Below are 25,615 nucleotides of genomic sequence, written 5' to 3' on the forward strand. Positions count from 1 at the left end.
CGCATTCCCTGCATCGGCAGGCAGACTCTCAACCACTGCGCCACCAGGGAAGCCCTGGTCTTTATTTTTTTAATTGAATTATAGTTGATTTACAATGTAGTGTTAGTTTCAGGTTACAGAAAAGTAACTCAGTGATACATATATATGTATACATATACATTTGTATATATAAATGTATACATATACATTTATATATATATTATTTTTCAGATTCTTTTCCACTATAAATTATTACAAGATATTGTATATAGTTCTCTGTGCTATACAGCAGGTCCTTGTTGGTTATCTATTTTATATATAGCAGTGTGTATCTGTTAATCCCAAACTCCTATTCTATCCCTTCTCCTGCAATCTAGAAGACATTTTTAAAAATTGATTAGTTTGCTCTCTCTCATACACACATAAAATTTCTGTATGGCAAAAAATATTTAAAGCAAAGTCAGAGACAAATGAAAAGCTGAGAAAAAAATTTTGCAATTCATATCACAAAGACTTAATCTGCCTAGTAGAAATCAATAACAGAAAGAACAACACAAGAATTTTTTAATAGGGCAAAGGAAATACAAATGGCTATTAAGCATCTGAAAAGGTCATCTCATACTAAGACAGATGAAAATTTAAACTATGTGAGGTGCCGTTTTCCACGTATCAGAGTGGCAAAACTCCAAAGTTTAATAAGGTAATTTATTGACAACGCTGAGAGAAAATAAGTGCTCTCATAAGTGGTCTCTCATTGTTGGTGCCAGTGTATACTGGCCCAACTCCATGGAGGGCAATTTGGTAAAATTCATCAAAATTACGAATATATATCCCTTTTGACCTAGTAATTCCACTTTGGGAAACTCTTTCTCCAGGTATAATTGCACAGGTACAAAATGACAGTCTGCAAGGTTATTCATTAGTGTATGGTTTGTAATAGCAAAGGATTAGGGACAACGCAGGTCCTTAATAGGGACCTGGTTAAATATAGTACAAACATAAATGGAATACTATTCAGCTACTATATAAAAAATGAGGAACCTTCTATGGGCTGATAAGAGCTCTGAGATTTATGTCAAGTGAAAAAAGATACAAAACAGTGCATGTGACATGCTATCTTCTGTGTAAAGATAGTGGGGAAAATTGCTTATATCTGTATAAATAAATGCAAGAATGACAGAGGAGAAACTATTGACAGTGATTTTGGGTATGAGTGAGGGGAACTGGACAGATAGGGGACAAGAGTGTTAGGGAGATTGAAATTAAAATTTTTAATTAAAAAAATTTTCTGGACTTCCCTGGTGGAGCAGTGGTTAAGAATCCACCTGCTAATGTAGGGGACATGGGTTTGAGCCCTGGTCGGGGACAATCCCATGTACCACGGAGCAACTAATCCTGTGTGCCACAACTACTGAGCCTGCATGCCACAACTACTGAAGCCTGCGCACCTAGAACCCATGCTCTGCAACAAGAGAAGCCACCGCAATGAGAAGCCTGCACACCGCAATGAAGAGTAGCCCCTGCTCGCCGCAACTAGAGAAAGTTGCGCACAACAACGAAGGCCCAACGCAGGCAAAAATAAATAAATAAATTTATTTTAAAAAATTTCCTCCAAGAGAAATGAAAGCACTCTCCTACCAAAAACTTGTATGTGACATTGGATGCAACTAGAGATTATCACACAAAGTGAAGTAAGTCAGAAAGAGAAAGACAAATACCATATGATATCACTTACATGTGAAATCTAAAATATGGCACAAATAAACTTATCTATGAAATAGAAACAGACTCACAGACACAGAGAACAGACCTGTGGTTGCCAAGAGGGAGGGGGGATGGGGGAGAGAGGGATTGGGAGTTTGGGATGAACAGATGCAAACTATTATATATAGGATGGATAAGCAACAAGGTCCTATTGCATAGCACAGGGAACTATATTCAATATTCTATGATAAACCACAATGGAAAAGAACATAAAAAAGAATGTATATATATGTATGGCAGAATCACTTTGCGGTACAGCAGAAATTAACACAACATTGTGAATCAACTATACTTCAATTTTAAAAAATTGAAAAAAAAAGTGTATGTGAATGTCCATAACAGCTTTATTTTTATTTATTTATTTTTTTAACAGCTTTATTTTTAATAAACAAAGACTGGAACAACCCCAATGTCCTTCAACAGATGAATGTATACAGAAACTGTGGTTTATCCGTATCAACGTTAAAAATAAATATACTACTGATACACATTCCAACAGAGATGAATCTCAAAATAATTGTCTTAAGTAAAAAAAAAAGCAGGCAAGAAAGGAGTACATTCTATGTACTCTATGTGATTCCATTTATATAAAATTCTAGGAAATGCAAACTTACCTGTAGTGACAGAAAGCAGGTCATGGTTACCTGGGGAAGGTGGGAGGAGCCAGTGGGAGAGGTTCTTAAGAGGCACAAGGAAGCTTCTGGGTGTGATAGAGATTTCCATTACCTTGATTATGGTGACAGATTCACAGGTGTTTACATAGGTCAGAGTTGATTAGATTGTGCACCTGAAATAGGTACAGATTATGGTATGTCAATTACACTACAATATACTGCCAAGATGCTTTCCCCACCATTTTTGTCTTAGTCCTCTTGGGCTGCTATAACAAAATGCCACAGGCTGGGTGGCTTAAACACAGAAATTTATTTCTCACAGTTCCGGAGGCTGGGAAGTCCAAAATCAAGGTGCTGGTATATTCGGTTCCTGGGGAGAACTTTCTTCCTGGCTTGCAGATGGCCACCTTCTCGCTGTATTCTCATATGGTGGAGAGAGAGAGAAAGCTCTCTTCTGTCTCTTTTTCTAAGGGCACCAATCCTATCATGGGAGTTCCGTCCTCATGACCTAATCATCTCCCAAAGGCTCCACCTCCAAAGACCATCACACCTGGGGATTAGGGTTTCCACATAATGAATTTTAGGGGAACACAGACATTCAGTCCATAACAGTTTTGAAAAGGAAAATGTTTAGACATACAAAAACACTTCAAAAGTGATTATGAATAAACCTGGATAAACATTCTCAAACAAAGTTTTAGGTGGGCACACAATTAGGAAAAGGGGGACTTCTCCAGCTATGGTTTTTATTTTTTTATTTTATTTATTTTTAAAATTAATATTCTCTTTTTAAAAAAAAAATTTATTTGTTTGTTTGGCTGAGCCAGGTCTTCGTTGCCGCATGCGGGATCTTTAGTTGCAGCATACGAACTCTTAGTTGCGGCATGTGGGATCTAGTTCCCTGACCAGGGAGTGAGCCCAGGCCCCTGCATTGGGAGTCTTAGCCACTGGACCACCAGGGAAGTCCTCCAGCTATGATTTTTAGAGTTTTGGGGTTTGGCACAATGCACATGCCTTCCCCATTCAAAATTGTAACTTACAAAAGCAGACAGGATTAAAAAAAAAAAAAAAGATTCATTAGTTTGGAACTAGAGAGAACTAGGTTGAAATCTTGGCCTTTCTAAGCTGTCTGTCTTTGGCCAAGTATGTGAACATCTCAGAACATCACAGTTTTCCCGTCAGTCCAAAAGGGAAAGGAATGCTTTCGTTTTCAGGGCTGATTAAAGGGTGACAAACCGTAGATTATGCACGTGCCTAATGGGGTAAAGGTGAGAGCTAAATTAATGTGCACTGTTATAACTAGTATTCTTACCTGAGCAAGTTCAGGGCCGTTTGCCCTGGTGTCCAAAGGCGGCAGGTTCACACACACGCAAGCTCCCAGGCTGGGAGGACTCTGGGAGACGGGTGGCGATGGGGAGAGTGTCTTGGGCAGAGGCCACTCCATTCCTTTCTGGAGCCCCAGCCCAGAATCTGAGTCATTCTTTCTGCTCTGAGATTCTGAGGCTCCTGCCCTAAAACTGACCTCTCCTGATGACCTGATGTGACTAAAGGCTGACAGGAAAGGGCATGGGCAGTTGCCAGGGGTGGCGGGGGCCACTCCTGGCGGGGGGCCAGCAGCCTTGTTTTGGGATGTCCACATACAATGTCCCTCTGGGCTCGTCTGGGAAGAATCAGTCACGTATCCCACGCTACAATGCATTATTCATGCGCTTCCCCAATCTGGGTCACCCATTCCATATCCTTTTCATCTGGATAATCTTACTGTTCCTCAGCCCCAGGGCCCCTGCCCAAAAAGCCTTACCTGCTGGGATAGGTCCCTTCTCTGACCTCTTCTAGGCCCCTGTGCTTCCCCATTACAGCGCTGATCATCCAATATTAAAGTTAAGTGGTTAAACAGACATAGAGAACGGACTTGTGTTTGCCAAGGGGGAGGAGGGGTGGGACAGGGAAGGACTGGGAGTTTGGGATTAGCAGATGCAAACTATTATATATAGGAAGGATAAAAAACAAGGTCCTGGGCTTCCCTGGTGGCGCAGTGGTTGAGAGTCCGCCTGCCGATGCAGGGGACACGGGTTCGTGCCCTGGTCCGGGAAGATCCCACGTGCCGCGGAGCGGCTGGGCCCGTGAGCCATGGCCGCTGAGCCTGCGCGTCCAGAGCCTGTGCTCCCCAACGGGAGAGGCCACAACAGTGAGAGGCCCTCGTACCGCAAAACAAACAAACAAACAGAAAAAAACACAAGGTCCTACTGTATAGCACAAAGAACTATGTTCAATATCCTGTGATAAACCATAATGGAAAAGAATATGAAAAAGAATGTATATATACATATAACTGAATCACTTTGCTGTACAGCAGAAATTAACATTGTAAGTTAACTATACTTCAACAAAATAAATGTAAAAAATAAAAATGCTTAAAATAATCAAAATTAGGTCAAAAGATACAAACTTCCAGTTATAAAATAAGGAAGTCCTGGGGTTGTAACATACAGCATGGCAACTATAATTAATAACACTATTATATATTCAAAAGTGGCTAAGGGTAAATCTTAAAAGCTGTCATCATAAGAAAATAATTTTTATTTTTTGGCCGCTCCGTGTAGCTTGCAGGGTCTTAATTCTGTGACCAGGCCCTCAGCAGTGAAACCACAGAATCCTAACCACTGGACCACCAGGGAATTCCCAAGGAAAGAAATTTTGTAAATCTGTATGATGATGGATGTTAACTAGACTTATTGTGGCGATCATTTGGCAATGTATATAATGTCGAATCATTATGTTGTACATCTGAAACTAATATAATATTATATGTCAATGATGTCTCAATGAAAGAATTTTTTTTTTTTTTCCTGCGTTGGGTGTTCGTTGCTGAGTGCGGGCTTCCTCTAGTTGTGGCAAGTGGGGGCTACTCTTCATTGTGGTGCGAGGGCTTCTCACTGCAGTGGCTTCTCTTGTTGCAGAACACGGGCTCTAGGCCCGCGGGCTTCAGTAGTTGCAGCACGTGGGCTCAGTTGTTGTGGCACTCGGGCTTAGTTGCTCTGTGGCATGTGGGATCTTCTCGGACCAGGGATCGAACCCGTGTCCCCTGCATTTGCAGGAGGATTCTTAACCACTGAACCACCAGGGAAGTCCCAAGAATAAATTTTTAAAAATCACAATTAACGGTGCTAATATGGGCAAACAGATTTGCCCCCTGGTACTATGCCCGGAGGTCACAATATCACTGCCGAAAAATGCATAGTAATCAGGAGGAAGCATCAGACAGAGGCAAAGTGAGGAACATTCCACCAATAACTAGTGTGTGCATTTCAAAAAAGTCAATGTCAAAAAAAATGGTACAGGGCTTTCCTAGTGGTTCTGTGTTAAGACCCCACATTCCACTGCAAGGGCCATGGGTTCGATCCCTGGTCGGGGAAGTAACGCATGTCGCAAGGTGTGGCCAAAAAAAAGAAAAAAAGGTACAAATGAACTTATTTACAAAACAGAAATAGAATCACAGATGTGGAAAACAAACTTATGGTTACCAAGGGGGAATGGAAGAGGGATAAATTGGGAGACTGGGACTGACATATACACACTACTATATATAAAATAGATAACTAGTAAGAACCTACTGTATAGCACAGGGAACTCTACTCAGTACTCTGTAATGACCTATATGGGAAAAGAATCTAAAAAAGAGTGGATATACGTATATGTATAACTGATTCACTTTGCTGTACACCTGAAACTAACGCAACATTGTAAATCAACAATTTTTAAAAAGTCAATGTCGTGAAGGACAAAGAAGGATTGAGGAGCTGGTCCAGATTATGGAGGACTAAGGAGACACAACAAGTAAATGCACCATGTGATCCTGGATGAGACCCAGAGGGGGGAAAAACAGCTGTAAAGGACATGATGAAACTGGAATCTGGACTGAAGATTAGACAACAGCAATATGTCAGGCTCAAACTTCCTCAAGTTGCTATCTGCGCTGCAGTTACGTAAGTGAAAGGCCTTGTTCTTAGTAAAAGCACTAATCATGTCTGCGGCATACCCTCAAATCATTCACACACAAAAAAGCGTGTGTGATTATCTTTTTATCTATGTGTATTTTATATATACATGTATATGTGTGCATTATACATGTGCATGTGTATAATAGGCGTGTGTGTGCATATTATATGTATATACATGTGTCTTTCTGTATATAAATGTTTCTCTCTCTCTCTCTCTCTCCTCCTCTCTTTTTTTTTTCGGTACGCGGGCCTCTCACCGCTGTGGCCTCTCCCGTTGTGGAGCACAGGCTCCGGGCGCGCAGGCTCAGCGGCCATGGCTCACGGGCCCAGCCGCTCCGCGGCACGTGGGATCTTCCCGGACCGGGGCACGAACCCGCGTCCCCTGCATCGGCAGGCGGACTCTCAACCACTGCGCCACCAGGGAAGCCCTACTCCTCTCTCTTTTGTACAAGAATCATCTCTGTTTTATTTATTTCACAGAGTAATGATTTTAATTGAATACATTTGGGCACAGTAAATATTTGACATGAAAAGTAGTTGTATCAGAATGGGCATCAGAAAAATAGCAACTCATCTTTACGCATAATAAGTAGAAAATATTTTTTCTGTCTGTTCATATAAGTGTTACAAATCCTGAGAATGTTATACACTGAACTAGGTACTACCTTATAATTAAATCTTGCATACATATATATATAGAGAGAGAGAGAGACAGAGACAGAGAAGAGAAATATATATGGAATATATATATATATATATATATATATATATATTTGTGTGTAATATATATATGCCTCTCTTCCTTTATGTGAGGGAGGATCACCAGGGAAAAGAACTGCTCAGCTGAGTCCACTGGATGTGGTTTTGAGCCACTAAGTTTGGGGAATGTTTGTTACACAGCAAAAGAAAACTGATTGGGCTTCCATGGTGGTGCAGTGGTTGAGAATCTGCCTGCTAATGCAGGGGACACGGGTTCGAGCCCTGGTCTAGGAGGATCCCACATGCCGCGGAGCAACTAGGCCCGTGAGCCACAACTACTGAGCCTGCATGTTTGGAGCCTGTGCTCCGCAACAAGAGAGGCCGCGATAGTGAGAGGCCCGCGCACCGCGATGAAGAGTGGCCCCCTCTTGCCACAACTAGAGAAAGCCCTCGCACAGAAACGAAAACCCAACACAGCAAAAATAAATTAATTAATTAATAAACTCCTACCCCCAACATCTTCAAAAAAAAAAAAAGAAAAACCACAGCTTAAAAAAAAATGCTCCTGATTTCTAAAAAAAAAAAAAGAAAACTGATAAACTAATGCTGTTAAATAATAAAATATGTTCTATCCTCCCAGTTTTTAAAATATACCTTCAAAACAATATGAAAGGCCAGATTCAAATTTATTACTTCTTTTTTGTTTTAATGAGATTTGTTTTTTTTTTAGATTAGAGTTTTTAAATTGTGGTAAAACATACATAATAGAAAAAGTTTAACCATTTTAATGTATACAATTCAGTGGCATTAAGTACACATACAATGTTGTACAACTTCTACCTAGTTCTAGAACTTTTCCACCAGCCCAAATGGAAACTCAATGGTCTAAAAGGAAGTCTATGGGCTCCAGTAAATATACCCATTGCTCCCACAACTCCTTGCCTGGTGGAGGCATTCACCCTCCAAAGTGGAGTGCCATAATAGAGGTCCCTCTTGCCCTGGTCTGAGGCTGGCACTGGCAACAGAAAAACATCAGCCCAAAGGCAATGATCAGAGGCTTAAAGGATCTGCAAAAAAACAGAACATGGAATGGCCTGTGTCGCACAGCAGTGATGGGGCGGGAGGGCTTCCCTTGGCCAAAGACGGCAGCTCCCCTTCAGCTTTGGACCGTTGCAAAAAAGCAGGACTGCAGACCACTCCTGTTGGACCTTCCAATTTTGCAAGAGAAGCAGAAATTCTGGATTTTCATTAGAAATCTCCTGATACTCAAAATTCTGGGCAGAACAAACCAAGCATATCTTCAGGTGGAGTTTGGCCTGTGGGGTCCAGCATAGGATCATGCAGGATCTGTGCCTAAAACATGGGGGAGGGGGACTTCCCTGGTGGTCCAGTGGGTAAGACTCCATGCTCCCAATGCAGAGGACCTGGGTTCAATCCCTGGTCAGGGAACTAGAGCCTGCATGCATGCCGCAACTAAGAAGTCTGCATGCTGCAACTAAAAAGATCCCATGTGCAGCAACGAAGACCCGGCTGAGCCAAAAAAAAAAAAAAAAAGGGTGAGGGATGGGGTGCGTGGGAGAGCAGAGCTGGCAGAGGGGGCTTGGCTTCTGTGCAAATTTGAGCAGGAGACAGGATTGCAACTCATGGGAGCAGCGTTAGTTGCACTCCATGTCCGCTACTGGCAGAACTCAAAATAAACACGGTTGGAGCAGGTTTAAGCTCAATAATAATCCTAGTCTTCCTGGAAAACTTTATTCCCCCCACACCTCCTCTCTCAGACTATGTGATCTCTGTGTACCTCTGTTTCCTCTTCTTTAAAATAGAGACCTTACAGGATATATTAAGTGAATGAATATATGTAAAATACATAAAATAATGCCAAGTGCAGGGTGGGCACTACTTAAATGTTGGCTACTGTATTAGCTGCATAATGAGTGGCTTAAAACAACAAGACACATTTATTATTTCATAGTTTTCTGTGGGTCAGGAGTTTGGGAGCAGCTTAGCTGGGTGGTTCTGGCTTGGAGTCTCATGAGGTTGCTAACAGATGCCAAGTGAGGCTACATCATCTGAAAGCTTGACTGGGGCTGGAGGATCTGCTTCCAAGATAGCTCCCTTGCGTGGCAGACAAGCTGATGCTGGTTGTTGGGTGGAGGCCTCAGTTCCTTACCCTGCCGATCTCTCCAAAGGGCTGCTTGAGTGTCCTCACAGTATGGTGGCTGGCTTCTCCCAGAGCAAGTGAGCTAATCAAGAACAAGAAGGAAGACACATGTTTTTTATGACCTAACCTCAGAAGTCACACACATTGTCATTGCAACAACATCCTCTTGGTTATATGATGGAGAGGAACAACACAAGAGTGTAAATATCAGGAAGCAAGGATCACTGCGCTATTACGAATAAAGGTAGCATGGCTGCTAAGAGCAGAGCTGTGAGTCAGGCAGCCTGGTTTCAAATCCTAGCTCTTTCTAGATAACTGTGAGAACTTGGACAAGTACTTAACCTGTCTTTCACTGCATCCTCATTTATAAGATAGAATAACAGTATCTGCTTCATTTGCAGTTGTTATTGGGATTAAGGGAATATATAATCACTTTAGAACAATTCCTGGCATATAACAAGTGCACAATAGTGCAAAACTTTTTGTTTTTACTTGAGTTGTACACTTCATTATTTATTTATTTATTTGGTTGTGTCAGATCTTAGTTGTGGCACGCGGCTCCTTAGTTATGGCACGCAAACTCCTAGTTGCGGCATGCATGTGGGATCTAGTTCCCGGACCAGGGATCAAACCCGGGCCCCCTGCACTGGGAGCATGGAGTCTTAACCACTGCACCACCAGGGAAGTCTCTGCTGCTACTTTTTTATACACAGCCCCTCCAATGACAGATCAGCTCCTCCCATACAACCCACCAGAAGCCCCAATGATTGAAGACTAGTAGAGAGGGACTGAGGGGTCCCCAGTAATCTAGGTCCTAGACATACAGATGGAAAGACACTGTTCATGAGACTGTGTCCTGCTCCAGACTGAAATTTCCCAAAGGCAGGGATTTCCTTTCAGCTGCCCACAGACAGGCAAAAAAAAAAAGTCAATTTTACTGCTTCTCTTTCTGATGAGAGACTCCAGCCCGCATGTCACCTTTCTAATGCCATTTACTTCACCAAGAGTAGCCTACATTGGGTGGAGGGGGCATCTTGCCCACCATTATGGACCCAGCATAGTAACCAGCACACAGCAGGTACCAAAGAAACAATTGATCACGGTGATATGTTATTGCTGGGTCAGAAGTATATTCCACAGAGAAGTTTTTAAAGATATAATTCAGGGCCAGCTCTGGGTCCCTGGACAAATTCTTTTGTAGCCTACTCACTGCAGGTGCCTCTAAGAGGCTTGGGTGTACTTTGTGCCCTCTGAAACACAGCACAGAGGTAGAAGCCCCTTCAAAGTGGATCAGAAAGAGGCCTTCAGGTTGGGAAGGTAATTGATCATTTTTCTCAGTGCAAGAAGCCAGGGAGGAGGAGAGCTCATTCTTGGATAGCTATGTCCTCCACTCAGAAGGAGGCCAGGGGCTGGGGGCTGGACAGGCCGGCTGCCAGGGCAGATGGTGGCTATCTGGATCTATTCCTTGCCAAGGTTTTCCTCTGTGCCCTTCCCACCTGCCTGTCACTGCTGCCGGGATCTGCTATCCTGGCATCTGGCCCAGCCAAGTGTATGGGGCACACAGTTTTGGATTCCAGAGGCTGAGCTGGCTCGGAGCCCTGCTGAGTCAACTCTGTTTTTCTTGCCTGTTCTCTGAGCCATCGTGCCCTGGGTTTTTCCTGGCAGGCAGGTTTTCTATGCCAGCCTCAATTTTCAGGCAAGGTATAGGGAAGTTGGTGGGAATGGAGGGGGAGAACTTTGGTAAAAGTTTGTTGAATAAATGCTTAGCCTTGTGAAATGAAAGTGGTCCACCTCACAGCCTCACTCAGTTCTTCCTCTGTCCCAACTCTGTCCCTACCCAAGGCTCAGAGTGTTGGGGTCTCTCCACCAGCCTGGGAACTCCATGTAGGAGAGCAGAGGACTGTTTATTGAATGAATGAATGAATGAATGAGGGAGAATGGGGAGACCTTCCTTCCATGTATCCCCTCTTTCTGTTCCAAGGTTCCTGCTTTGATTCAGGCAAACACTCTGAAGACCCTGAGGGTAGAGTGTGGGCAGTGGGGAGTGAGGCACCCGCTGGAGACTGAACAAGACAAATCTGGTCCCTGCCACCTGGGCACTAAGTTGTGCGGAGTGGGATGAGGGACGTTAAAGAATCCCACAAACACATCTGCAACGACCAAGCCTTGAGTGGGAAGGAGCGCGAAAGCCCGAGATTGTCTCCTCGGGAGACCAGCCTGGTCTTGGGATGCTCTCCGGGAGGCGTTCCGGAGGCGGGGATGTTTGAGGGGTCCCGGGTTTCCGCCTAGCCCTGCTGGACTGAGCGTACCAGGACCCTCTTCCCCAGCTTTTGACTTGGGGAGGGGGTCAGGAATGCAGCCCGCACGCCCCGTCCCCGCTGACACCAGCACCTTTTCCCCACTGGGCGCGGCGGGGGCTGGGTGGGGCTCGAAATTCTAGCGCTTGGAAAGGGACCGCGGGGAGAGGAAGTCACGTCTCCCACGGTCAGCAGAGAAGGCACGGCTGACCACGCACGTCCGGGCCTGTTGGGAGGAGCCAGAGTTTTGCACCTCCCAGGGCACCCGTCACCCCCAAAACTTCCCGGCCTCCAGCACACTGAACCCCACCCCCGCCCCACGCCCCGTCCCCGGAACTCCACGCGCCCGTCCTCCCAGGCTCCGCCTTCTACTCCCGCACTGTGCTTATAATAGAGGGCGTAGCGGGCACAAGCCAAGCTGTGATTCGAGTCTTTGCTCTCTGGCTTCTGCACCCAAGCGAGTCTCCACCAGGGCCCCCGCGTCTCCACCCCTCTTATCTCGACCTCCGAGTCCCCCTTGCGCCCCCTCACCCCTGCCTCTCCGATCCCCGCGTCCCGGCGTCCACACCACCCGGAAGGATGCGCTGTGCGCCAACAGCCGGAGCAGCCCTGGTGCTGTGCGCTGCCAGCGCCGGGCTGCTGAGCGCGCAGGGCCGCCCGGAGCCTCCCGAGAAGCCGCGCTTCGCCTCCTGGGACGAGGTGAATGTGCTGGCGCACGGGCTCCTGCAGCTCGGCAACGGGCTACGCGAGCACGTGGAGCGCACCCGTGGGCAGCTGGGCGAGCTGGAGCGGCGTCTGGGCTCGTGCGGGGCCGCCTGCAAGGATCCTGAGGGGTCGGCCGCACCTCCGTTCGCCCCGGAGAATCTGGTCCCTCCCGGCGGCGATGCAGTCCCGGAGACCCTCCGCAGCTTTCAGGTACGTACGCTCCTACTGCCCTGGAAGGGTGTGGACGGGAGGGGGCGCATCCCGGACTCCCTGGGCTCTCCTGCCTGGGCCTCAAAGGATGGAGAGATGGGAGTAGGACCGGGGATGAATGGAGAAGTTGGCGGCGGAAGGCCAGATCCTTACCAGGGTTTTATACTCTCCCCAGACTCAGCTCAAGGCTCAGAACAGCAGGATCCAGCAACTCTTCCAGAAGGTGGCCCAGCAGCAGCGGCACCTGGAGAAGCAACACCTGAGAATCCAGAATCTGCAGAGCCAGGTGCCCGATGCTTGCCCCAGGTGGGGAGGGAGGTTGAAGTTGGACCTATGGGTCTGGACGTGGAGCTAAGCAGGTCGAGCAGCCTGAGCCAGCCAGACCTGACCCCCTCCTCCTGTCCTGTCCCAGATGGGCCACTTGGCCCCCATGCACCTGGGCCACGGGGTGGCCAAGCGTGCCAGGAGGAAGAGGCTACCCAAGATGGCCCAGCTTGCTGGCCCAGCTCAAAATATCAGCCGCCTGCACAGTGAGTGTCCAGACCTTTGCTGTTCTCTGGAAACCAGCCCCCCCACTATTCTTGCCCCCCACCCTTGTCAGGTCCACCTTACTGAGAAGGAGAGAGGCCCTGGCCCTGCGTCCCTGTGGGCTGACGGGCCTCTGGTGAAGGGGTGACTGGGACACCCCCTCCTCAGCCCTCTCCCTGCCCCACGGGGCCACCCCACCCTTCTTCCCAGCAAGCCACTGGGATTTCCCACGGGCCACTAACTGGAGCAGCAGGCGGCTGGGAAACAGGGTCCGAGGGGGACTTGAGCTGCAGGGGTGTGGGAAAAGGGGTGGTACAGCTCAGGGACACCTTCCTGGAGGTTGGAACCTTCTAGGAGGGACAGGATGGGGGACGAAAGGGTGCCAGCTAGGGAGGCTGGAGGCTGGAGCCCTCGTTGGGTGAAGAGAGAATGGCGGCCTGGGAGGGGAGGTTCTGATGTTTGGCCACCACCCACCCACCATGGGCTTTTAGAGTGTGGATCTACGAAGGGAGGCTAGGGCAGGGAACCCCCATCTCCTGGGCCGGATGCACCACTCTTGCATCTCTTACAAATCCAGGGCTCCTGACTCACACACCTCTTCCGTCCCACAACCTTCTATTGGCCCGGAAGTCCCTGATCAGCCCTTCCCACGCCCCCACCCCCAAGTTCTGGTTCCTTCATTGTTCATGCCCCATAGCACCCCAGATCTCCTAACATGTCTGTAGGTATCTGACACAGATTCCCAGCTCCCCGTGTCTCTGTCCTACTGCTCCAGAGCTGGCTGGCTTCCTTGTGGTCCTCCTACCCCATCTCCTACCTTGGCTTCAGCAGCAGTCTGCAGCCAACTGGGTGAAAGTTCAGATCTCCCTATTCACACCCTCGGGCTGGTTGCTGGCTTCCCGCCCTCTAGTCTTGAGGGCTCTGGCACCTCCCCGTCCCACCACTTTCCCTCCCCTCCCCAACCAGGAAGGGTCCATTACACCCTCCCAAACCGTAGCCCTGGTATGAGTGGCTTCTGGGTGGGGCCCGCAGGCATAGATCCAGGCTGGGGAATATGATGGGGAAGGGGGGGGTCATGTGTAGGTTTGGGGACTCCAGGCTCGCCCCTGCCAAGTATGGGAAAGTTCAGAGCTGAGGAGACAAACAGCTGGTGTTAATGGAAGCCACATTGGTGGTTTGGCGGGCTGCCTGTTGTGATTGGAAGAGAGGAAAGTAGGGGAAAGGGGAGTTGCTTCAGGGGCCAGAAAATGCCTCCAGTCATCCGGGCCCGCCCCCACTCCCACAGTGTGGACACATTCACCCCGCGACCTGAGCCTTCCCCTCCCCCTGCGACCTTTTCCCTACTTTCCGGGCTGGGCTGGGGCTGGGCTGGGGCTGGGCTGGGGCTGGGCTGGGCTGGGCATGGGACGGGCTGGGGGCGGGGACTTCCCCGGTCTGCCGACGTGCCCTGGCCATCCTTCCGTTTTTTCCTCCCTCCTCCCTCCTTCCCTCCTCAATCCTTCCCCCTTCCTCTCTGATACCTGGGACCCCAGGCAGGGCCTCTGTGGTGTCCCCAAGCCCCATCCAGGCCTGATTCCCCTCCCGCCACTGGACAAAGCAGAGACCCCTCCTGTTTATCGCAGTTCTTGCCCCATCCCCACTCTGGTCCAGTTCCTTCAGTCATTCCTTCATGGCATCTTTAGTAAACACCTGCTGTGGGCTGGGATCAGCCTGGGCACCGGTGCCAGATGGTGGGCAAAGAGCCATTCATCGTCTCTAGCCTCATGGACCTCCTTCAGTGTGGGGAGTTGGAGAGAGACCATCAGATGACCCCAGTGTTGGGGAGTAGGAAGTCCTCAGTGCCCCTAACCTGGTCTGGGTGGGATGGTCAGGGACATGATCCCTTTCAGAAGCTGGGACCTTTAATATGAGGCAAGGAAAGGCATGAGGGAAGTGGGTCTCAGAACAGTAGCACGTGCAAAGTCCCTGTGGCAGGAGGGGGGTGTGGTACCAGGAAGGCTATGTGGCCAGAGGGTGGGCGTGCAGTGCAGGAGGAGGGAGGATGGGTATAGCAACCAGTCCTGGGGTGCCTTGTAGACTGTGTCGAGGAAAGGCATGGGGTACTATGGAAGACTTTAGGCAAGTGGGGGGGTGTCTCATGAGCTCTAGATTGCCCCCTCCCATCCCTGTCACCTGCTGCCCAGCCCCCAGACATGCCTGTTTCCTGGAACCCCCAAGACCGCTCTCTGCTTCAATCCCCCCACCCTTGTCTGCCCTGCAGGACTGCCCAGGGACTGCCAAGAGCTGTTTGAAGAGGGAGAGAGGCAAAGTGGATTGTTCCAGATCCAGCCCCAGGGGTCCTCCTCATTCCTGGTTAACTGCAAGATGACCTCAGGTAGGGATGCTCTGGCCCCCCAGGTACCCCAAATATCATGGGCCCAGTTGTCTTTCTGTCAAATGCAGCTCACCCCCCCTCCCTCCCTTGCTCCCTGCTTTCTCCTTCCCTGCTGGATCCTTGGGACAAAGATCCAGGCAGAGCCCTCCGCCTGCTGACCAGCCCATCTTCCTCCTTTAACCATCTTCCTCCAGTCCTGCTGTGATGGATGAGAGGAACATTGCTCTCCCTTGGTTTAGAGGTGGTTTGGGGTTTGGGAGCCAGATGGGGGAGTCAGGGTCTCTTGTAAAAAGAATCCTCCTGGTGACTTTGCACCTTTCTGGGCAGATGGAGGCTGGACTGTAATTCAGAGGCGCCAGGATGGCTCAGTCGACTTTAACCAGCCCTGGGACGCCTACAAGGATGGCTTCGGAGACCCCCAAGGTGGGTGTTTCCTGCAGGCCAGAGGCACAGGGGGAGGAGGGGGCCACGGAGGTGGGTCGTTCTCACAGATGGGCCTTTCCCACTGTAGGTGAGTTCTGGCTGGGCCTGGAGAAGGTGCACCGCATCATGGGGGAGCGTGGCAGCCACCTGGCTGTGCAGCTGCAGGACTGGGAGGGCAATGCCGAGTCCTTGCAGTTCCCTGTCCACCTGGGTGGCGAAGACACAGCCTATAGCCTGCAGCTCACGGCGCCCGTGGCCAGCAAACTGGGTGCCACCACCTTCTCGCCCAGCGGCCTCTCCCTGCCTTTCTCCACTTGGGACCAAGACCACGACCTCCGCAGAGACAAGAACTGTGCGAAGAGCCTCTCTGGTGAGCAAGCAAGCTCTGTCCCTCCTTGTCTTGCCCTTTGCCACACAGCTGGGACCTCCCCTCCCTACCTTTCTGCATCCGTCCCCTGCCTTCACCTCCATCTATTCCCTCCCCACTTTTCTCCTTACGTGCAGCATACCCTTGGGCAACTGACTTAACACTCACTTACTCCATCTTCAAAATGGGTATAACCATACTGTCCACACCGTAGGATTATTATGAACATATGATGAGATGACGTTTGTGGGATGGTGGCTGGTCTGTGGCAAAGCCATCGAGACAGACCCCATCTTGTTCTAATGAAATCGGAGGCAGAGCCCGGGCCCTGTGAAGCGAAATATATGAAACCGCCTTTTGGTGGGTCAGAGAAGGATGGAATAGTGGTTAATTTCATACGGTTCAATCTAATATAAACTAGTGAGATGCATGACAGTCATAGAGAGGCTTTAATAAATGTTTGCCATGTGCCAGGTGCGGAGAAGTCACTCGCCAGGGTCACAGACATAAAAGCTGCAGTTACCGGGAAATGGGGTACCCAGAGCCCCTGAGGTGCCTTTGTCACAACCTGGGGTTTCTCAGAACACAGTTTGACAACCACTGCCAAAGACATCTCATCTAAAGTGTGTGACATCCAACACCCAGCCTCATCCCCATCCCGGGCCCAGTGGAGGCCCAAGGACCCATGGGCCTAACCAAGTCCCCTTTTTTCTGACCCCGGCAGGTGGCTGGTGGTTCGGTACCTGCGGCCACTCCAATCTTAATGGCCAGTATTTCCATTCCATCCCGCGGCAGCGGCAGCAGCTTAAGAAGGGCATCTTCTGGAAGACCTGGCGGGGCCGCTACTACCCGCTGCAGGCCACCACCATGCTGATCCAGCCCACAGCGGCCGAAGCAGCCTCCTAGCCTCCTCGCTGGGGCCTGGTCCCAGGCTCCTGGAGGACAGGGACTCTGATTCTGGCCCAGCATGTGGCCACTCCCTGCCTGGGCAGGGGCTCCGAGCAGGGGCCACCTGAAACCTCATGGACAGAGAAGATGTCCACGACTGGAGATGCCCCCGCGATGAGTGGGGGGCTGCAGGAAATGCCCTCTGAGAAGAACGGAGCTGCAGGGCTGCAGGACACAGACCCCGAAAGCGTGGGACACGGGGGCATTGAAGCCCACTCCTCGCCCGCCCGAGGAGTATGGGACGCAGAGGGACCATTCAGGGGCAGCCAGGCCGGCCCTTGATGGCGGATTCAGTCACGTTGACTGGCTGGGGGACCAGGACTCCCATAGGCCCCGGGCGCCCTTGTGGTGCTGTAGCGTGTGGGTGCTATAGGCGAGCCCGCGCCGACGGCATCTGGGCTGAGCCCACGGAATTCTTGGAATAAAAACAACCTCAGAACATTTCGTTCCTTTTAGTCCTTTGTTTTTGTTTTAAAAAGTGGACAGTTCTCAAAGTCCACATAAACATGTTCCCAGGGTGGAGGGTGAATGCTTCCGGGGCTCTTGAGGGCAACGCTGGTTATCCCTACCACCTCCCACAGCTGATTTCAGTTTCCCTCACTTATGATTTCATGATGTGTATCTCATTTTTTACTTTCAAAGTTACAAAATAAAACCCTCATTCAGTCCTTCTGGAAGCAGGTAATAGAGAAAATAAGAAGCTTTTCCTGACCATACTTAGGCATATGAATCACTATTAACTTTTTAGTGTCCTGCCATCTGATAGAAATATGATGTGAGTTGTGTGTTTAATTTTTTTTGTAGCCACATTTTTTAAAATATTTATTTATTTTTGGCTGTGTTGGGTCTTCGTTTCTGTGTGAGGGCTTTCTCTAGTTGCGGCGAGCGGGGGCCGCTCTTCATCACAGTGTGTGGGCCTCTAACTGTTGTGGCCTCCCTCGTTGCGGAGCACAGGCTCCAGACGTGCAGGCTCAGTAGTTGTGGCTCATGGGCCTAGTTGCTCCGTGGCATGTGGGATCTTCCCAGACCAGGGCTCGAACCCATGTCCCCTGCATTGGCAGGCAGACCCTCCACCACTGCGTCACCAGGGAAGCCCTGTAGCCACATTTTTAAAAAAGAAAAAAAAAAAAAAAAAGTTTTACAAGAAAGTAAAAAAAAAATTTAGGAATATACTTCATTGAACCCAATATTTCCAAAATATTACTGTTTCAACATGTGGTCAATATAAAAGTTATTGATAACAAAAAAGTTACTGATGAGATATTTGACATGGCTTTTTGTACTGAGTCTTCCAAATTCAGTATGGATTTAACACTTACGGCGCATCTCAGTTTGGACTGGCCGTATTTAAGGGCTTAGTAGCTACAGTGGCCAACGGCCACCATCTTGGACAACCCAGCTCTACTGTGTGACATTAATGCAGTGTTTTGGGTAAATTCTTCCCATTTTTGGCCGTGTCTGCAGAAGTTTTCCTTTAAATTGGCTTTAAAAAAAAATATATATATATATATATATATATATATATATATACATACATATGTATCTTGGGACTTCCCTGGTGGTCCAGTGGTTAAGAATCCGCCTTCCAATGCAGGGAACGCAGGTTCCATCCCTGGTCAGGGAGCTAAGATTGCACATGCCACAGGGCAACTAAGCCCGAGCGCCACAACTAGAGCGCCTGTGTGCTGCAACTACTGAGCCCACGCACTCTGGAGCCTACATGACACAACTACAGAGAAGCCTGCTGGCTGCAACAAAAGGTCCCACATGACTCAACTAAGACCTGATGCAGCCAAAAATAAATAGATATTAAAATATATATATATGTATCTAAAATTCAGCTAATATTTCTTGAGCACCTACTACGGGTCAGGCCCTGTCCCAAGTGCTTGGGATACTCTAGTGAACAGAATAGATCCCTGCCTGCACCAAGCTTGCCTTCAAAGCCCCTCCCATTACAGAGAAGGTGACCTATAATTGATGGTCTAAACTGGAGACACTGTTGAGAGTGAAAGGGGGGGTGCTGTTAATATTGAAGCCAGATGACAGATGTAAAGCAGCTCACCCTCAGGCATATAGGGACTTACTGACCCAGTTTCTAAAAATGTAGTCATATATCTTACAGTGTGTGGAAAACCCTGCCATAAATAGGTTAGTAAAACTAAACTCGGTGAAAACAAAACAATGCAAATGCTTTCAAATTCCAGCTAGAGGGAATTCCCTGGCCGTCCAGTGGTTAGGACTCCATGGCTTTCACTGCTGTCAGTGTGGGTTCAATCTCTGGTGGGGCAACTAAGATCCCACAAGCCCCGCCGCCGGGACAAAAAAAAAAAAAAAAAAAAATCCAGCTAGAAAACTGACCTATGGTGAAAAAAAAACCCCACAATAAACGAATAGTGGTTGCCTCTGGAAGGGTGGGAGGTGGCATAGGGATTGACTCGGAAGGGATATAAGGGAACTTTCCAGTGACGGTGATGTTCTGAACTCAGTAGAGGTGGGTTACTTCCAGATTCACCTTTGCCTTGTGAGTATACACTTAAGAGTTGTGCATTTCATTGTATGTAAATTTCACCTTAAAAAAAAAAACTACAACAGTCATAAAAAGACATGGAACTCTAGTTAATGGTATGCATGCTGAAGTGTTTTAGAGGTGCAGTGAACTAATGTCTTCAATTTTGTTTTTTTAAATTTTTTCCAGCTTTATTGAGATGTAATTAACACACAATAGGACTTCTCTGATGGTGCAGTGGTTGAGAATCCGCCTGCCAATGCAGGGGACATGGGTTGGATCATTGGTCCGGGAAGATCCCACATGCCGCGGAGCAACTAAGCCCGTACTGAGCCTGTGTTCTAGAGCCCACGAGCCACAGCTACTGAAGCCCACGCACCTAGAGCCCGTGCTCCACAAGAGAAGCCACTGCAGTGAGAAGCCCGCACACTGCAACGAAGAGTAGCCCCTGCTCACCGCAACTAGAGGACGCCCGCGTGCAGCAACAAAGACCCAATGCAGCCAAAAATAAATTAATTAAAAAAAAACATAAAACATTGTGTAAGTTTAAGGTGTACGACATGTTGACTTGATACACACATACTGTGAAATCATAAGCACCCTAGCAGTAGCCAACGCCTCCATCACATCACACAATTACCTTTTCTGTTTTGGTGGTGAGAACATTGAAGATCTGCTCTCTTAGCAGCTTTCAGGTACAATATAGTGTTACTTGTAATCACCATGCTGTCCATTAGATCCCCTAAATCTTCAACTTCCTTTGAAATGCATCAAAAAATTAGATGACGGGTGGCTAGAGAAATAAAGCAAAATGTTAATAGTGCGATCTGGGTCTGGGTATTCTCTGTACAATTCTTCCCATTTTTCTAAATGTTTAAAAAATTTCACAATGAAATGTATGTAGGGAAGAAAATCCTGACAAGATCCTGTTGCCTTCTAAAGGCTCTCATCCTTCATCTGAGCTCAAAAAGGGAGATGAGGATTAGATAATGTTGAAGAGATATGAGCAAGAGAGAGTGAGCCTCTCTCCTTAATGGGTAATAAAGGTTCTTCAAGAATTGAAAAAAAAGGGAGAGGGATAAATTAGGAGTTTGGGATTAGCATATACACACAACTATACATAAAATAGATAAACTACAAGGACCTACTGTGTAGCACAGGGAACTCTACTCAATATTTTGTAATAACCTATAAAGGAAAAGAATCTGAAAAAGAATATATATATGTGTGTGTGTGCGTGTATAACTGAATTACTTTGCTGTACACCTGGAACTAACACAAAATTGTAAATCAACTATACTTCACTAAAAAATTTAATTCATTAAAAAAAAAGGAATTGAGGGCTTCCCTGGTGGCACAGTGGTTAAGAATCCGCCTGGTAATGCAGGAGACACGGGTTTGAGCCCTGGTCCGGGAAGATCCCACATGCCACACAGCAACTAAGTCCCTGCGCCACATCTACTGAACCTGCACTCTAGAGCCCGCGAGCCACAACTACTGAGCCCGTGTGCCACAGCTACTGAAGCCCGCGTGCCTAGAGCCTGTGCTCCACAACAAGAGAAGCCACCGCAATGAGAAGCCTGCACACTGCAACGAAGAGTAGCCCCCTCTCGCCACAACTAGAGAAAGCCCATGCACAGCAACAAAGACCCAATGCAGCCAAAAATAAATAAATAATTTTTTTAAAAAATTGAAAAAAGGTAGGACTTTCACAGTATGTGGTTCAATGTTATTTAATGCACTGCTACGACCATCACCCGTATCATATGGCACATTACCATAGGGCACATTTGGGAGAGACAGCATTTGCCTGTGCCCTGAGCCCAGCTGCTGTTTTAATAGAGAACCTATTTTTTTCCAATCTTCCTAGGGGTTCCTTGGGAAGGTAGTGGGGGCTTCTTTCACTAGAGGAGAGCCTCTGTGTTGAGGACACACTAGCTTCCCTGGAGCCCTGGCTGAGCATGGGTGACGATCTCCTCAACACTTGGAGGCCAGACCCTCTTCAGGATCCTTGTTTGGGGGTGCTCTGTATCGGGCAGGCTTGGAGGGTCTCCCTTGAGACCACTGTGGCTGAACTGGTGGGGAGTCCAGTCTGTTGAGGTGGGGGCAGAGCCCTCCCAGTTATGCACTCTTTATTCTCAGGTTCTGCCAAACAGGGCTGATTGCTCCAATGCTGCTGCTGCTTCTGCTATCACCTCCTCCTCCAACACAGTATTTCCTGCCCCTCCATCACTGGGAATGACAGAAAGAGTAACCACCATGGCTGGGAACCAAACAAGAGCCAGGAAGTGAATCCTGACCCAGCCAACTTCAGAGCTGGCACTCTTTTTTTTTTTTTTTTTTTATTTAAATTTATTTGGTTGCGCCGGGTTTTTTAGTTGTGGCAGGCGGCCTCCTTAGTTGTAGCGTGTCAACTCTTAGTTGTAGCATGTGAACTCTTAGTTGCAGCACGCATGTGGGATCTAGTTCCCTGAGCAGGGATCAAACCCTGGGCCCCCTGCATTGGGAGCGCAGAGTCTTAACCACTGCGCCACCAGGGACATCCCTAGAGCTGGCACTCTTAACCATATCACTCCCCTGGGGAGGGGCCAGGACAGGACACTCAAGCTCTGTGGCCTCAGCTCCTGCATCTGGAAAATAGGGATGGTCTGGTACCCCACCCTCCCATCCACACCACCCCTTCCTGTTCTCCAGGTACTGTGAGGATTTCATGTAGCATCACATGAAAAGCAGTCTGAGTAGTGTTTGACTCAAGGTGGGCACACAACATAAACGGGAGCCATCATTACTAACACTATCATTACCATGAGCCATGCTGGATGGGCGCGGGAACAACATGACCCAGACAGGAGAAATGCCTTCATGGTGGAGGTCACTTTTGAGTCAGTTTTTTTTTTTTTTCCTTCTTATTTAAAATCATGTTTATTAAGAAGGGTTTACTTTTTAAAAAAACTTTTATTTTATTGAAGTATAGTTGATTTACAATGTTGTGGGGGTTTTTGTTTTGTTTTTTTTGGCATATGGCTTGTGGGATCCTAGTTACCCGACCAGCGATTGGACCCAGGCCCTCGGCAATGAAAACACGAAGTTCTAACCACTAGACCGCCAGGGAATTCCCTACAATGTTGTGTTAATTTCTACTGTACAGCACAGTGATTCAGTTATACATATATATGTATAATTTATATATATATATATATACATATATATAAATTCTTTTTCATATTCTTTCCATTATGGTTTATCACAGGATATTGAATATAGTTCCCTGTGCTATATAGTAGGACCTTCTTGGTTTTTTGTTGTTTTTTTTTAAGGCCTTTATTGAATTTGTTACAATATTACTTGTTTTACGTCTTGTTTTTTTGGCCCCAAGGCATGTGGGATCTTAGCTCCCTGACCAGGGATGGAACCCACACCCACTGCATTGGAAGGCGAAGTCTTAACCACTGGACCACCAGGGAAGCCCCGACCTTCTTGTTTATCCATTCTATGTATGATAGTTTGCATCTACTAATCCCAAACTCCCCATCCATCCCTCCCCCAGTCAGTTTTCAAAGGAGAAAAATTCTACAAAGATGGGGGAGGGGTGCGGCACCGCAGGAGGAGAGCACTGTTTGAGAGCAAAAGCCTGGCTGCCTTGGAAGGAAGCACAGCTCCTGTCTGGAGAACCAGTGCATTGCCCCACCTGGCTGCAGCGAGAGGCAAGAAGCTTGGGTGGTGAATGCCGGTGGGGTGGGGAGGGGGTTTGGGTGGGAATGTGCTGGGCTTCAAGCCAACAGCCCAGGAGTATGCAAAGGCCACTAGGGTCCTCCCTGGACTGGCTTCCAGCCTGCCTCACCTTTTCCCCTAATCTCATCTCTGGGCCCTTGGACTCAACTCTCCAGCCACTGTGGCCTCCTGGCTGTTCAGAGCCATTGGGCTCTCTCTCACTTCTTTGTTTTGTCTGTCTAAAATGCTGTTCCCACCACCTCCTCCCCCTCCCTCGGACTCAGTGTAAATGCCACCTCCTCCGGGATGCCTTCCCTGCCTCCCTAACTAAGTAGATCCGCTGTCACATAGCCCAGTTTATTCCTGGGCTCACTGCACTCTGAAATTTCTTGTGCGTGCTGTTGTTTACTTGCTTCTTGTCTGCCTGTTCCACTAGACTGTCAGCTCCCCAAGGGCTGGGACTTGGTCTCCTTCAACTCTGCATCTCCAGCCCATAGAGCATTGCCTGGCCTGACTTATGTTTTAAAAGACTCTCGGGGGTGGGGGGGATAAATTAGGAGTTTGGTATTAACATATACACACTACTGTATATAAAATAGATAACCAGGGACTTCCCTGGTGGTCCAGTGGTTAAGACTCTGCCACTCCCAATGCAGGGGGCCCAGGTTCGATCCCTGGTCAGGAAACTAGATCCCACACGCCGCAACTAAAAGCCGCATGCCTCAAAGAAGATCCTGCCTGCCGCAACTAAGACCCGGTGTAGTCAAATAAGTAAATAAATAATTTAAAAGTATATAAATAAATAAAATAGATAGCCAACAAGGGCCCACTGTATAGCACAGGGAACTATATTTAATATCTTGTAACAACCTATAATGGAAAAGAATCTGAAAAAGAATATATATGCCACTGAATCACTTTGCTGTACACCTGAAACTAACACATTGTAAATCACTATACTTCAATTAAAAAAAAAAAATTTATTATTTATTTTTGGCTGTGTTGGGTCTTCGTTGCTGCGCACGGGCTTTCTTTAGTTGCAGTGAGCGGGGGCTACTCTTCGTTGTGCTGCACGGGCTTCTCATTGTGTGGCTTCTCTTGTTGCACAGCACAGGATCTAGGTGCGCGGGCTTCAGTAGCTGTGGCACGCAGGCTCAGTAGTTGTGGCGCACGGGCTTAGTTGCTCCGCAGCATGTGGGATCTTCCCAGACCAGGGCTCGAACCCGCGTCCCCTGCATTGGCAGATGGATTCTTAACCACTGTGCCACCAGGGAAGCACCCCCAATTTAAAAATATATATATTTATTTATTTATTTGGTTATGCCGGGTCTTAGTTGCAGCAGGCAGGCAGGCTCCTTAGTCGTGGCATGTGGGCTCCTTAGTTGCAGCATGCAGGCTCCTCAGTTGTGGCACACAAACTCTTGGTTGTGACATGCATGTGGGATCTAGCTCCCTGACCAGGGATCAAACTTGGGCCCCCTGCATTGGGAGAGCAGAGTCTTAACCACTGCGCCACCAGGGAAGTCCCTATACTTCAATTTAAAAATACATAAATAGGAATTGCCTGGGGTCCAGTGGTTAGGATGCAGCTTTCATTGCTGAGGGCCCAGGTTCAGTCCCTCGCTGGGGAGCTAAAATCCCACAAGCCATGCAGCGTGGCCAAAAAAATTTTAATTTAATTTTAAAAATAAATAAATAAAAGACTCCATGTGGCTGCTACGGGAAGAACAGACTGTGTGAGGTGAGCTCAGATCAGGGAGCTTTGGGAGCAGGAAACTACACAGGTCCGTGAAGTGATGACAGGGCCAGTATAGGGGTGGTGGCAGTGGTGAGGGTGAGAAGTGGTCAGAAATTTAAGAGGGAGGAGGGACAGAGTAAGGCAACTGAGGAAGGGGTTGGGAGAGAGGGGCAGGGGAGTAAAGGATGAGGAGGAGAGGGGAGTCCACCACCTTTGATGATGTGGGTGAATGGATGGAGTCACAGGAGGAGGAGAGGATATGGGAAAAAGAGGCCAAATTTGTGTTTGGGATGCCTGATGGACATCCCAAGGATGAGCTCCAGGAGGCAATAATTATTATTATTATAATTAGCACATGAGCTATACTTACATGATCACTAATCAAACATTTCTGTGACTTTCCTGGTGGTCCAGTGGTCAAGACTCCGCACTCCCAATGCAGGGGGCCTGGGTCTGATCCCTGTTCAGGAAACTAGATCCCTCATGCCGCAACGAAGATCCCACGTGCCACAACTAAGACCCGCGCGGCCAAATAAATAACTATTTTAAAACAAAACACAACGTTTATTGCCCACTGGGGACACAGC

The 25,615-nt window shown here is 48.0% G+C and overlaps 1 protein-coding gene across 1 annotated transcript; it reads left to right on the plus strand.

Moving 5' to 3' along the window:
- The first annotated feature begins 11,900 nt into the window (after positions 1-11,900).
- Positions 11,901-17,514, plus strand: ANGPTL4 (angiopoietin like 4). Its single transcript, XM_032629030.1, has 7 exons — positions 11,901-12,430; positions 12,606-12,716; positions 12,843-12,960; positions 15,219-15,332; positions 15,660-15,755; positions 15,844-16,125; positions 16,847-17,514. The coding sequence occupies exons 1-7, from the start codon at positions 12,095-12,097 to the stop codon at positions 17,026-17,028; spliced, it is 1,239 nt and encodes a 412-aa protein (XP_032484921.1). The 5' UTR covers positions 11,901-12,094; the 3' UTR covers positions 17,029-17,514.
- Positions 17,515-25,615: the final 8,101 nt, after the last annotated feature.

The sequence above is a fragment of the Phocoena sinus genome, chromosome 3 (assembly GCF_008692025.1).
Source record: "Phocoena sinus isolate mPhoSin1 chromosome 3, mPhoSin1.pri, whole genome shotgun sequence".
NCBI lineage: Eukaryota > Metazoa > Chordata > Mammalia > Artiodactyla > Phocoenidae > Phocoena > Phocoena sinus.